At 45.3% G+C, this 16333-nt stretch overlaps 1 protein-coding gene across 1 annotated transcript in view; it reads left to right on the forward strand.

Moving 5' to 3' along the window:
- Positions 1-12583, forward strand: part of LOC140123036 (general transcription factor 3C polypeptide 2-like) — a 30258-nt gene extending 17675 nt beyond the window's left edge. Inside the window, exons 9-12 of the mRNA XM_072144288.1 lie at positions 10834-10932; positions 11009-11236; positions 12239-12350; positions 12428-12583. Coding sequence (XP_072000389.1) covers positions 10834-10932; positions 11009-11236; positions 12239-12350; positions 12428-12583 — 595 coding nt within the window. The remainder of the gene's footprint in view (positions 1-10833; positions 10933-11008; positions 11237-12238; positions 12351-12427) is intronic.
- The last annotated feature ends 3750 nt before the right edge of the window (positions 12584-16333 follow it).

Genomic DNA, 16333 nt, shown 5'->3' on the forward strand with positions numbered 1-16333 from the left:
ACTGTAAGCTCTTGTGTCCTCCCCCTCATCCTCATAGACTGTAAGCTCTTGTGTCCCCCCTCATCCTCATAGACTGTAAGCTCTTGTGTCCCCCCTCATCCTCATAGACTGTAAGCTCTTGTGTCACCCCTTCATCCTCATAGACTGTAAGCTCTTGTGTCCCCTCCTCATCCTCATAGACTGTAAGCTCTTGTGTCACCCCCTCATCCTCATAGACTGTAAGCTCTTGTGTCCTCCCCCTCATCCTCATAGACTGTAAGCTCTTGTGTCCTCCCCCTCATCCTCATAGACTGTAAGCTCTTGTGTCCTTCCCTCATCCTCATAGACTGTAAGCTCCTGTGGTCAGGCCCCTCCCTCCATATGACTGTTACTGTGTATACTTATATATAATAGACTGTAAGCTCCTGTGGTCAGGCCCCTCCCTGCACATGACTGTTACTGTGTATACTTCTATATAATAGACTGTAAGCTCCTGTGGTCAGGCCCCTCCCTGCACATGACTGTTACTGTGTATACTTCTATATAATAGACTGTAAGCTCCTGTGGTCAGGCCCCTCCCTGCACATGACTGTTACTGTGTATACTTCTATATAATAGACTGTAAGCTCCTGTGGTCAGGCCCCTCCCTGCACATGACTGTTACTGTGTATACTTCTATATAATAGACTGTAAGCTCCTGTGGTCAGGCCCCTCCCTGCACATGACTGTTACTGTGTATACTTATATATAATAGACTGTAAGCTCCTGTGGTCAGGCCCCTCCCTGCACATGACTGTTACTGTGTATACTTCTATATAATAGACTGTAAGCTCCTGTGGTCAGGCCCCTCCCTGCACATGACTGTTACTGTGTATACTTCTATATAATAGACTGTAAGCTCCTGTGGTCAGGCCCCTCCCTGCACATGACTGTTACTGTGTATACTTCTATATAATAGACTGTAAGCTCCTGTGGTCAGGCGCCTCCCTGCACATGACTGTTACTGTGTATACTTCTATATAATAGACTGTAAGCTCCTGTGGTCAGGCCCCTCCCTGCACATGACTGTTACTGTGTATACTTCTATATAATAGACTGTAAGCTCCTGTGGTCAGGCCCCTCCCTGCACATGACTGTTACTGTGTATACTTCTATATAATAGACTGTAAGCTCCTGTGGTCAGGCCCCTCCCTGCACATGACTGTTACTGTGTATACTTATATATAATAGACTGTAAGCTCCTGTGGTCAGGCCCCTCCCTGCACATGACTGTTACTGTGTATACTTATATATAATAGACTGTAAGCTCCTGTGGTCAGGCCCCTCCCTGCACATGACTGTTACTGTGTATACTTCTATATAATAGACTGTAAGCTCCTGTGGTCAGGCCCCTCCCTCCATATGACTGTTACTGTGTATACTTCTATATAATAGACTGTAAGCTCCTGTGGTCAGGCCCCTCCCTGCACATGACTGTTACTGTGTATACTTCTATATAATAGACTGTAAGCTCCTGTGGTCAGGCCCCTCCCTGCACATGACTGTTACTGTGTATACTTATATATAATAGACTGTAAGCTCCTGTGGTCAGGCCCCTCCCTGCACATGACTGTTACTGTGTATACTTATATATAATAGACTGTAAGCTCCTGTGGTCAGGCCCCTCCCTGCACATGACTGTTACTGTGTATACTTCTATATAATAGACTGTAAGCTCCTGTGGTCAGGCCCCTCCCTGCACATGACTGTTACTGTGTATACTCATATATAATAGACTGTAAGCTCCTGTGGTCAGGCCCCTCCCTGCACATGACTGTTACTGTGTATACTTATATATAATAGACTGTAAGCTCCTGTGGTCAGGCCCCTCCCTGCACATGACTGTTACTGTGTATACTTCTATATAATAGACTGTAAGCTCCTGTGGTCAGGCCCCTCCCTGCACATGACTGTTACTGTGTATACTTCTATATAATAGACTGTAAGCTCCTGTGGTCAGGCCCCTCCCTGCACATGACTGTTACTGTGTATACTTATATATAATAGACTGTAAGCTCCTGTGGTCAGGCTCCTCCCTGCACATGACTGTTACTGTGTATACTTCTATATAATAGACTGTAAGCTCCTGTGGTCAGGCCCCTCCCTGCACATGACTGTTACTGTGTATACTTATAGATAATAGACTGTAAGCTCCTGTGGTCAGGCCCCTCCCTGCACATGACTGTTACTGTGTATACTTATATATAATAGACTGTAAGCTCCTGTGGTCAGGCCCCTCCCTGCACATGACTGTTACTGTGTATACTTATATATAATAGACTGTAAGCTCCTGTGGTCAGGCCCCTCCCTGCACATGACTGTTACTGTGTATACTTATATATAATAGACTGTAAGCTCCTGTGGTCAGGCCCCTCCCTGCACATGACTGTTACTGTGTATACTTATATATAATAGACTGTAAGCTCCTGTGGTCAGGCCCCTCCCTGCACATGACTGTTACTGTGTATACTTATATATAATAGACTGTAAGCTCCTGTGGTCAGGCCCCTCCCTGCACATGACTGTTACTGTGTATACTTCTATATAATAGACTGTAAGCTCCTGTGGTCAGGCCCCTCCCTGCACATGACTGTTACTGTGTATACTTATATATAATAGACTGTAAGCTCCTGTGGTCAGGCCCCTCCCTGCACATGACTGTTACTGTGTATACTTATATATAATAGACTGTAAGCTCCTGTGGTCAGGCCCCTCCCTGCACATGACTGTTACTGTGTATACTTCTATATAATAGACTGTAAGCTCCTGTGGTCAGGCCCCTCCCTGCACATGACTGTTACTGTGTATACTTCTATATAATAGACTGTAAGCTCCTGTGGTCAGGCCCCTCCCTGCACATGACTGTTACTGTGTATACTTATATATAATAGACTGTAAGCTCCTGTGGTCAGGCCCCTCCCTGCACATGACTGTTACTGTGTATACTCATATATAATAGACTGTAAGCTCCTGTGGTCAGGCCCCTCCCTGCACATGACTGTTACTGTGTATACTTCTATATAATAGACTGTAAGCTCCTGTGGTCAGGCCCCTCCCTGCACATGACTGTTACTGTGTATACTTCTATATAATAGACTGTAAGCTCCTGTGGTCAGGCCCCTCCCTGCACATGACTGTTACTGTGTATACTTATATATAATAGACTGTAAGCTCCTGTGGTCAGGCCCCTCCCTGCACATGACTGTTACTGTGTATACTTCTATATAATAGACTGTAAGCTCCTGTGGTCAGGCCTCTCCCTGCACATGACTGTTACTGTGTATACTTCTATATAATAGACTGTAAGCTCCTGTGGTCAGGCCCCTCCCTGCACATGACTGTTACTGTGTATACTTCTATATAATAGACTGTAAGCTCCTGTGGTCAGGCCCCTCCCTGCACATGACTGTTACTGTGTATACTTATATATAATAGACTGTAAGCTCCTGTGGTCAGGCCCCTCCCTGCACATGACTGTTACTGTGTATACTTCTATATAATAGACTGTAAGCTCCTGTGGTCAGGCCCCTCCCTGCACATGACTGTTACTGTGTATACTTCTATATAATAGACTGTAAGCTCCTGTGGTCAGGCCCCTCCCTGCACATGACTGTTACTGTGTATACTTCTATATAATAGACTGTAAGCTCCTGTGGTCAGGCCCCTCCCTGCACATGACTGTTACTGTGTATACTTCTATATAATAGACTGTAAGCTCCTGTGGTCAGGCCCCTCCCTGCACATGACTGTTACTGTGTATACTTCTATATAATAGACTGTAAGCTCCTGTGGTCAGGCCCCTCCCTGCACATGACTGTTACTGTGTATACTTCTATATAATAGACTGTAAGCTCCTGTGGTCAGGCCCCTCCCTGCACATGACTGTTACTGTGTATACTTCTATATAATAGACTGTAAGCTCCTGTGGTCAGGCCCCTCCCTGCACATGACTGTTACTGTGTATACTTCTATATAATAGACTGTAAGCTCCTGTGGTCAGGCCCCTCCCTGCACATGACTGTTACTGTGTATACTTCTATATAATAGACTGTAAGCTCCTGTGGTCAGGCCCCTCCCTGCACATGACTGTTACTGTGTATACTTATATATAATAGACTGTAAGCTCCTGTGGTCAGGCCCCTCCCTGCACATGACTGTTACTGTGTATACTTCTATATAATAGACTGTAAGCTCCTGTGGTCAGGCCCCTCCCTGCACATGACTGTTACTGTGTATACTTATATATAATAGACTGTAAGCTCCTGTGGTCAGGCCCCTCCCTGCACATGACTGTTACTGTGTATACTTCTATATAATAGACTGTAAGCTCCTGTGGTCAGGCCTCTCCCTGCACATGACTGTTACTGTGTATACTTATATATAATAGACTGTAAGCTCCTGTGGTCAGGCCCCTCCCTGCACATGACTGTTACTGTGTATACTTATAGATAATAGACTGTAAGCTCCTGTGGTCAGGCCCCTCCCTGCACATGACTGTTACTGTGTATACTTCTATATAATAGACTGTAAGCTCCTGTGGTCAGGCCCCTCCCTGCACATGACTGTTACTGTGTATACTTATATATAATAGACTGTAAGCTCCTGTGGTCAGGCCCCTCCCTGCACATGACTGTTACTGTGTATACTTATATATAATAGACTGTAAGCTCCTGTGGTCAGGCCCCTCCCTGCACATGACTGTTACTGTGTATACTTATATATAATAGACTGTAAGCTCCTGTGGTCAGGCCCCTCCCTGCACATGACTGTTACTGTGTATACTTCTATATAATAGACTGTAAGCTCCTGTGGTCAGGCCCCTCCCTGCACATGACTGTTACTGTGTATACTTCTATATAATAGACTGTAAGCTCCTGTGGTCAGGCCCCTCCCTGCACATGACTGTTACTGTGTATACTATATATAATAGACTGTAAGCTCCTGTGGTCAGGCCCCTCCCTGCACATGACTGTTACTGTGTATACTTCTATATAATAGACTGTAAGCTCCTGTGGTCAGGCCCCTCCCTGCACATGACTGTTACTGTGTATACTTATATATAATAGACTGTAAGCTCCTGTGGTCAGGCCCCTCCCTGCACATGACTGTTACTGTGTATACTTATATATAATAGACTGTAAGCTCCTGTGGTCAGGCGCCTCCCTGCACATGACTGTTACTGTGTATACTTATATATAATAGACTGTAAGCTCCTGTGGTCAGGCCCCTCCCTGCACATGACTGTTACTGTGTATACTTATAGATGACTGTTACTGTGTATACTTATAGATAATAGACTGTAAGCTCTGTGGTCACTGTGTATACTTATATATAATAGACTGTAAGCTCCTGTGGTCAGGCCCCTCCCTGCACATGACTGTTACTGTGTATACTTATATATAATAGACTGTAAGCTCCTGTGGTCAGGCCCCTCCCTGCACATGACTGTTACTGTGTATACTTATATATAATAGACTGTAAGCTCCTGTGGTCAGGCCCCTCCCTGCACATGACTGTTACTGTGTATACTTCTATATAATAGACTGTAAGCTCCTGTGGTCAGGCCCCTCCCTGCACATGACTGTTACTGTGTATACTTCTATATAATAGACTGTAAGCTCCTGTGGTCAGGCCCCTCCCTGCACATGACTGTTACTGTGTATACTTATATATAATAGACTGTAAGCTCCTGTGGTCAGGCCCCTCCCTGCACATGACTGTTACTGTGTATACTTATATATAATAGACTGTAAGCTCCTGTGGTCAGGCCCCTCCCTGCACATGACTGTTACTGTGTATACTTATATATAATAGACTGTAAGCTCCTGTGGTCAGGCCCCTCCCTGCACATGACTGTTACTGTGTATACTTCTATATAATAGACTGTAAGCTCCTGTGGTCAGGCCCCTCCCTGCACATGACTGTTACTGTGTATACTTCTATATAATAGACTGTAAGCTCCTGTGGTCAGGCCCCTCCCTGCACATGACTGTTACTGTGTATACTTCTATATAATAGACTGTAAGCTCCTGTGGTCAGGCCCCTCCCTGCACATGACTGTTACTGTGTATACTTCTATATAATAGACTGTAAGCTCCTGTGGTCAGGCCCCTCCCTGCACATGACTGTTACTGTGTATACTTATATATAATAGACTGTAAGCTCCTGTGGTCAGGCCCCTCCCTGCACATGACTGTTACTGTGTATACTTCTATATAATAGACTGTAAGCTCCTGTGGTCAGGCCCCTCCCTGCACATGACTGTTACTGTGTATACTTCTATATAATAGACTGTAAGCTCCTGTGGTCAGGCCCCTCCCTGCACATGACTGTTACTGTGTATACTTCTATATAATAGACTGTAAGCTCCTGTGGTCAGGCCCCTCCCTGCACATGACTGTTACTGTGTATACTTCTATATAATAGACTGTAAGCTCCTGTGGTCAGGCCCCTCCCTGCACATGACTGTTACTGTGTATACTTCTATATAATAGACTGTAAGCTCCTGTGGTCAGGCCCCTCCCTGCACATGACTGTTACTGTGTATACTTCTATATAATAGACTGTAAGCTCCTGTGGTCAGGCCCCTCCCTGCACATGACTGTTACTGTGTATACTTCTATATAATAGACTGTAAGCTCCTGTGGTCAGGCCCCTCCCTGCACATGACTGTTACTGTGTATACTTCTATATAATAGACTGTAAGCTCCTGTGGTCAGGCCCCTCCCTGCACATGACTGTTACTGTGTATACTTATATATAATAGACTGTAAGCTCCTGTGGTCAGGCCCCTCCCTGCACATGACTGTTACTGTGTATACTTATATATAATAGACTGTAAGCTCCTGTGGTCAGGCCCCTCCCTGCACATGACTGTTACTGTGTATACTTCTATATAATAGACTGTAAGCTCCTGTGGTCAGGCCCCTCCCTGCACATGACTGTTACTGTGTATACTTCTATATAATAGACTGTAAGCTCCTGTGGTCAGGCCCCTCCCTGCACATGACTGTTACTGTGTATACTTCTATATAATAGACTGTAAGCTCCTGTGGTCAGGCCCCTCCCTGCACATGACTGTTACTGTGTATACTTCTATATAATAGACTGTAAGCTCCTGTGGTCAGGCCCCTCCCTGCACATGACTGTTACTGTGTATACTTATATATAATAGACTGTAAGCTCCTGTGGTCAGGCCCCTCCCTGCACATGACTGTTACTGTGTATACTTATATATAATAGACTGTAAGCTCCTGTGGTCAGGCCCCTCCCTGCACATGACTGTTACTGTGTATACTTATATATAATAGACTGTAAGCTCCTGTGGTCAGGCCCCTCCTCCTCATAGACTGTAAGCTCCTGTGGTCAGGCCCCTCCCTCCATATGACTGTTGCTGTGTAATGTAATATTATGTGTCCCCTATGATGTGTAGATCTTTGGAATACGATGGCGCCATATAAAGATTATTATTATTATTATTATCATACACGGGGGGGTTATTATTATTATTATTATCATACACGGGGGGGTTATTATTATTATCATACACGGGGGGGGGGTGTTATTATTATTATCATACACGGGGGGGTGTTATTATTATTATCATACACGGGGGGGGGGGTTATTATTATTATCATACACGGGGGGGGGGGTTATTATTATTATCATACACGGGGGGGGGGGTTATTATTATTATCATACACGGGGGGGGGGGTTATTATTATTATCATACACGGGGGGGGGGGGGTTATTATTATTATCATACACGGGGGGGGGGGTTATTATTATTATCATACACGGGGGGGGGGTTATTATTATTATCATACACGGGGGGGGGTTATTATTATTATCATACACGGGGGGGGTGGTTATTATTATTATCATACACGGGGGGGGGGGTTATTATTATTATCATACACGGGGGGGGGGTTATTATTATTATCATACACGGGGGGGGGGGTTATTATTATTATCATACACGGGGGGGGTTATTATTATTATCATACACGGGGGGGGTTATTATTATTATCATACACGGGGGGGGGTTATTATTATTATCATACACGGGGGGGGTGTTATTATTATTATCATACACGGGGGGGGGTTATTATTATTATCATACACGGGGGGGGGTTATTATTATTATCATACACGGGGGGGGGGTTATTATTATTATCATACACGGGGGGGGGGTTATTATTATTATCATACACGGGGGGGGGTTATTATTATTATCATACACGGGGGGGGTTATTATTATTATCATACACGGGGGGGGGGTTATTATTATTATTATTATTATACACGGGGGGGAGTTATTATTATCATACACGGGGGGGGGTTATTATTATTATTATTATCATACACGGGGGGGGGTTATTATTATTATCATACACGGGGGGGGGGTTATTATTATTATCATACACGGGGGGGGGTTATTATTATTATCATACACGGGGGGGGGTTATTATTATTATCATACACGGGGGGGGTTATTATTATTATCATACACGGGGGGGGTTATTATTATTATCATACACGGGGGGGTGTTATTATTATTATCATACACGGGGGGGGTTATTATTATTATCATACACGGGGGGGGGGTTATTATTATTATTATTATCATACACGGGGGGGGGGGTTATTATTATTATTATTATCATACACGGGGGGGGGGTGTTATTATTATTATCATACACGGGGGGGGGGGTTATTATTATTATTATTATCATACACGGGGGGGGTTATTATTATTATTATTATTATCATACACGGGGGGGGGGTGTTATTATTATTATCATACACGGGGGGGGGGGTTATTATTATTATTATTATCATACACGGGGGGGGGTTATTATTATTATTATTATTATCATACACGGGGGGGGGTTATTATTATTATTATTATTATCATACACGGGGGGGGGGTTATTATTATTATTATTATTATTATTATCATACACGGGGGGGGGGTGTTATTATTATTATCATACACGGGGGGGGGGTTATTATTATTATTATTATCATACACGGGGGGGGTTATTATTATTATTATTATTATCATACACGGGGGGGGGGTTATTATTATTATCATACACGGGGGGGTTATTATTATTATTATTATTATCATACACGGGGGGGGGGGGGTTATTATTATTATCATACACGGGGGGGGGGGGTTATTATTATTATCATACACGGGGGGGGGGTTATTATTATTATCATACACGGGGGGGGGGTTATTATTATTATCATACACGGGGGGGGGGGGTTATTATTATTATCATACACGGGGGGGGGGGTTATTATTATTATCATACACGGGGGGGGGGTTATTATTATTATCATACACGGGGGGGGGGGTTATTATTATTATCATACACGGGGGGGGGGGTTATTATTATTATCATACACGGGGGGGGGGTTATTATTATTATCATACACGGGGGGGGGGTTATTATTATTATCATACACGGGGGGGGGGTTATTATTATTATCATACACGGGGGGGGGTTATTATTATTATCATACACGGGGGGGGGGTTATTATTATTATCATACACGGGGGGGGGGGTTATTATTATTATCATACACGGGGGGGGGTTATTATTATTATCATACACGGGGGGGGGAGTTATTATTATCATACACCGGGGGGGGGTTATTATTATTATCATACACGGGGGGGTTATTATTATTATTATTATCATACACGGGGGGGGTTATTATTATTATTATTATTATACACGGGGGGGGAGTTATTATTATCATACACGGGGGGGGTTATTATTATTATTATCATACACGGGGGGGTTATTATTATTATTATTATTATTATTATTATCATACACGGGGGGGGGTTATTATTATTATTATTATCATACACGGGGGGGGGGTTATTATTATTATCATACACGGGGGGGGGGGTGTTATTATTATTATCATACACGGGGGGGGGTGTTATTATTATTATCATACACGGGGGGGGTGTTATTATTATTATCATACACGGGGGGGTTATTATTATTATTATCATACACGGGGGGGTTATTATTATTATTATTATCATACACGGGGGGGGTTATTATTATTATTATTATCATACACGGGGGGGGTTATTATTATTATTATTATCATACACGGGGGGGTTATTATTATTATTATTATCATACACGGGGGGGTTATTATTATTATTATCATACACGGGGGGGGGGTTGTTATTATTATTATCATACACGGGGGGGGGTGTTATTATTATTATCATACACGGGGGGGGGTGTTATTATTATTATCATACACGGGGGGGGGTGTTATTATTATTATCATACACGGGGGGGTTATTATTATTATTATTATCATACACGGGGGGGGTTATTATTATTATTATTATCATACACGGGGGGGGTTATTATTATTATTATTATCATACACGGGGGGGTTATTATTATTATTATTATCATACACGGGGGGGTTATTATTATTATTATCATACACGGGGGGGGGTTATTATTATTATTATTATCATACACGGGGGGGTTATTATTATTATTATTATCATACACGGGGGGGTTATTATTATTATTATCATACACGGGGGGGTTATTATTATTATTATCATACACGGGGGGGGGTTATTATTATTATTATTATCATACACGGGGGGGGGGAGTTATTATTATCATACACGGGGGGGGTTATTATTATTATTATTATTATACACGGGGGGGGAGTTATTATTATCATACACGGGGGGGAGGGGGGGTTGAGGCCGCGTTGCTGTCCTGCGCTCACTGTCTTGTGTTATTTTGTCAGTGAGGCGGAGCCCTTCCTGCCCCTGCAGAGCACTTCCCCGCCATTCAGCATCAGTAGAGAGGGGATGGAGGAGGAGCCTGAGCCGCTGGTCCTGGGCAGGTGAGATGATTGGGTGCTGCTGGGGGTAGGGTCCTGTATATATGAGACCTCTGACCCCTATGTGTCGCCTCCTCAGGTTCCAGTCTCTGCCCCCGCACCCTCAGCGCCAGGATGTCACCTTCTTTGTGGGGGGCCCGGTGTGGTCCTTGGATTGGTGTCCGACCCTGTGGGGTTCCAGTTCCTGCCAATATGTGGCGCTATACTGTCACCGGGGTATGGACGAGCGGCACCGGCTCGGTGCTGTACACACTGGACCTGCACTGCTGCAGCTGTGGCGCCTTGGAGTCCTGAGCCCAGATACAAGGTGGGTGCCCGATTAGGACCGACACCCCCCTCTTGTCCTGTGTAGGGGGTGGGTGCGGTGTATGTGACGTGGCCCCCTCTTGTCCTGTGTATGGGGTGGGTGCGGTGTATGTGACGTGGCCCCCCCTCTTGTTCTGTGTAGGGGGTGGGTGCGGTGTATGTGACGTGGCCCCCTCTTGTCCTGTGTAGGGGGTGGGTGCAGTATACGCCCCATGTGACGTGGCCCCCCTCTTGTCCTGTGTAGGGGGTGGGTGCAGTGTACTCCCCATGTGACGTGGCCCCCTCTTGTCCTGTGTAGGGGGTGGGTGCAGTATACGTCCCATGTGACGTGGCCCCCTCTTCTCCTGTGTAGGGGTGGGTGCAGTATACGTCCCATGTGACGTGGCCCCCTCTTCTCCTGTGTAGGGGTGGGTGCAGTATACGCCCCCATGTGACGTGGCCCCCTCTTGTCTTGTGTAGGGGGTGGGTGCAGTATACGGTCCATGTGACGTGGCCCCCCCTCTTGTCCTGTGTAGGGGGTGGGTGCAGTGTACTCCCCATGTGACGTGGCCCCCTCTTCTCCTGTGTAGGGGTGGGTGCAGTATACGCCCCCATGTGACGTGGCCCCCTCTTGTCTTGTGTAGGGGGTGGGTGCAGTATACGGTCCATGTGACGTGGCCCCCCCTCTTGTCCTGTGTAGGGGGTGGGTGCAGTGTACTCCCCATGTGACGTGGCCCCCTCTTGTCCTGTGTAGGGGGTGGGTGCAGTATACGCCCCCATGTGACGTGGCCCCCTCTTGTCTTGTGTAGGGGGTGGGTGCAGTATACGCCCCCATGTGACGTGGCTCTCTTGTCTTGTGTAGGGGGTGGGTGCAGTATACGCCCCCATGTGACGTGGCCCCCTCTTCTCCTGTGTAGGGGTGGGTGCAGTATACGCCCCCATGTGACGTGGCCCCCTCTTGTCTTGTGTAGGGGGTGGGTGCAGTATACGCCCCCATGTGACGTGGTTCTCTTGTCTTGTGTAGCGGTGACTCTGGAGCCTCCTTCTCCTATGGTTTGGCGGTAGATGACGGCTGTATATTGGACCTGAAGTTCTGTCCTAGTGGTGGATGGGAGCCCCCCGGCACCCCCCGTAAGGTAAGTCCTGGGGGGGACTTGGGGGTTTTGTCCTGCAATGTGTGGGGTCTGTGACGCTGATGATGTTACTGGCGCAGGGCACGGAGATGGCGCGGCTCGGACTCCTGGCAATGGCGCTCTCTAGTGGCCACGTACAGATCTACAGCCTACCGCACCCCGAATCCCTGCACTCCCACCAGACCAGCCAAGGAAAAGGTGGGACCCCTCCCCCAATGTATATAGTATGTATATAATGTCCCCACCACAGACCTCTATGTGTATATAATGTCCCCACCACAGGCCTCTATGTGTATATAATGTCCCACCACAGACCTCTATGTGTATATAATGTCCCACCACAGGCCTCTATGTGTATATAATGTCCCCACCACAGGCCTCTATGTATATATAATGTCCTCACCACAGACCTCTATGTGTATATAATGTCCCACCACAGACCTCTATGTGTATATAATGTCCCACCACAGGCCTCTATGTGTATATAATGTCCTACCACAGGCCTCTATGTGTATATAATGTCCCACCACAGACCTCTATGTGTATATAATGTCCCACCACAGGCCTCTATGTGTATATAATGTCCCACCACAGACCTCTATGTGTATATAATGTCCCACCACAGACCTCTATGTGTATATAATGTCCCCACCACAGACCTCTATGTGTATATAATGTCCCACCACAGGCCTCTATGTGTATATAATGTCCCACCACAGGCCTCTATGTGTATATAATGTCCCCACCACAGGCCTCTATGTGTATATAATGTCCTCACCACAGACCTCTATGTGTACAATGTCCCACCACAGACCTCTATGTGTATATAATGTCCCACCACAGACCTCTATGTGTATATAATGTCTCCACCACAGACCTCTATGTGTATATAATGTCCCACCACAGACCTCTATGTGTATATAATGTCCCACCACAGGCCTCTATGTGTATATAATGTCCCACCACAGACCTCTATGTGTATATAATGTCCCACCACAGGCCTCTATGTGTATATAATGTCCCACCACAGACCTCTATGTGTATATAATGTCCCCACCACAGACCTCTATGTGTATATAATGTCCTCACCACAGGCCTCTATGTGTATATAATGTCCCCACCACAGACCTCTATGTGTATATAATGTCCCACCACAGGCCTCTATGTGTATATAATGTCCCCACCACAGACCTCTATGTGTATATAATGTCCCACCACAGACCTCTATGTGTATATAATGTCCCACCACAGACCTCTATGTGTATATAATGTCCCCACCACAGACCTCTATGTGTATATAATGTCCCCACCACAGGCCTCTATGTGTATATAATGTCCCACCACAGGCCTCTATGTGATATAATGTCCCCACCACAGACCTCTATGTGTATATAATGTCCCACCACAGTCCTCTATGTATATATAATGTCCCACCACAGGCCTCTATGTGTATATAATGTCCCCACCACAGGCCTCTATGTGTATATAATGTCCCCACCACAGACCTCTATGTGTATATAATGTCCCCACCACAGACCTCTATGTGTATATAATGTCCCCACCACAGGCCTCTATGTGTATATAATGTCCCACCACAGACCTCTATGTGTATATAATGTCCCCACCACAGACCTCTATGTGTATATAATGTCCCCACCACAGGCCTCTATGTGTATATAATGTCCCACCACAGACCTCTATGTGTATATAATGTCCCACCACAGACCTCTATGTGTATATAATGTCCCCACCACAGGCCTCTATGTGTATATAATGTCCCCACCACAGACCTCTATGTGTATATAATGTCCCCACCACAGACCTCTATGTGTATATAATGTCCCCACCACAGGCCTCTATGTGTATATAATGTCCCACCACAGACCTCTATGTGTATATAATGTCCCCACCACAGACCTCTATGTGTATATAATGTCCCCACCACAGGCCTCTATGTGTATATAATGTCCCACCACAGACCTCTATGTGTATATAATGTCCCACCACAGACCTCTATGTGTATATAATGTCCCACCACAGACCTCTATGTGTATATAATGTCCCCACCACAGACCTCTATGTGTATATAATGTCCCCACCACAGGCCTCTATGTGTATATAATGTCCCCACCACAGGCCTCTATGTGTATATAATGTCCCCACCACAGACCTCTATGTGTATATAATGTCCCCACCACAGACCTCTATGTGTATATAATGTCCCCACCACAGGCCTCTATGTGTATATAATGTCCCACCACAGGCCTCTATGTGTATATAATGTCCCCACCACAGACCTCTATGTGTATATAATGTCCCCACCACAGGCCTCTATGTGTATATAATGTCCCACCACAGGCCTCTATGTGTATATAATGTCCCACCACAGACCTCTATGTGTATATAATGTCCCACCACAGACCTCTATGTGTATATAATGTCCCACCACAGACCTCTATGTGTATATAATGTCCCCACCACAGACCTCTATGTGTATATAATGTCCCCACCACAGACCTCTATGTGTATATAATGTCCCCACCACAGGCCTCTATGTGTATATAATGTCCCACCACAGGCCTCTATGTGTATATAATGTCCCACCACAGGCCTCTATGTGTATATAATGTCCCCACCACAGACCTCTATGTGTATATAATGTCCCACCACAGGCCTCTATGTGTATATAATGTCCCACCACAGGCCTCTATGTGTATATAATGTCCCACCACAGACCTCTATGTGTATATAATGTCCCACCACAGGCCTCTATGTGTATATAATGTCCCACCACAGACCTCTATGTGTATATAATGTCCCCACCACAGACCTCTATGTGTATATAATGTCCCACCACAGACCTCTATGTGTATATAATGTCCCCACCACAGGCCTCTATGTGTATATAATGTCCCACCACAGACCTCTATGTGTATATAATGTCCCACCACAGACCTCTATGTGTATATAATGTCCCACCACAGACCTCTATGTGTATATAATGTCCCCACCACAGGCCTCTATGTGTATATAATGTCCCCACCACAGACCTCTATGTGTATATAATGTCCCACCACAGACCTCTATGTGTATATAATGTCCCACCACAGGCCTCTATGTGTATATAATGTCCCACCACAGACCTCTATGTGTATATAATGTCCCACCACAGGCCTCTATGTGTATATAATGTCCCACCACAGGCCTCTATGTGTATATAATGTCCCACCACAGCCTCTATGTGTATATAATGTCCCACCACAGGCTCTATGTGTATATAATGTCCCACCACAGGCCTCTATGTGTATATAATGTCCCCACCACAGGCCTCTATGTGTATATAATGTCCCACCACAGACCTCTATGTGTATATAATGTCCCACCACAGGCCTCTATGTGTATATAATGTCCCACCACAGACCTCTATGTGTATATAATGTCCCCACCACAGACCTCTATGTGTATATAATGTCCCACCACAGGCCTCTATGTGTATATAATGTCCCCACCACAGACCTCTATGTGTATATAATGTCCCCACCACAGACCTCTATGTGTATATAATGTCCCACCACAGCCTCTATGTGTATATAATGTCCCACCACAGACCTCTATGTGTATATAATGTCCCACCACAGGCCTCTATGTGTATATAATGTCCACCACAGACCTCTATGTGTATATAATGTCCCCACCACAGGCCTCTATGTGTATATAATGTCCCACCACAGGCCTCTATGTGTATATAATGTCCCACCACAGACCTCTATGTGTATATAATGTCCCACCACAGGCCTCTATGTGTATATAATGTCCCCACCACAGGCCTCTATGTGTATATAATGTCCCACCACAGGCCTCTATGTGTATATAATGTCCCCACCACAGACCTCTATGTGTATATAATGTCCCCACCACAGACCTCTATGTGTATATAATGTCCCACCAAAGGCTCTATGTGTATATAATGGTCCCACCCAGACCTC

This window comes from Engystomops pustulosus, chromosome 3 (genome assembly GCF_040894005.1).
Source record: "Engystomops pustulosus chromosome 3, aEngPut4.maternal, whole genome shotgun sequence".
Lineage (NCBI taxonomy): Eukaryota > Metazoa > Chordata > Amphibia > Anura > Leptodactylidae > Engystomops > Engystomops pustulosus.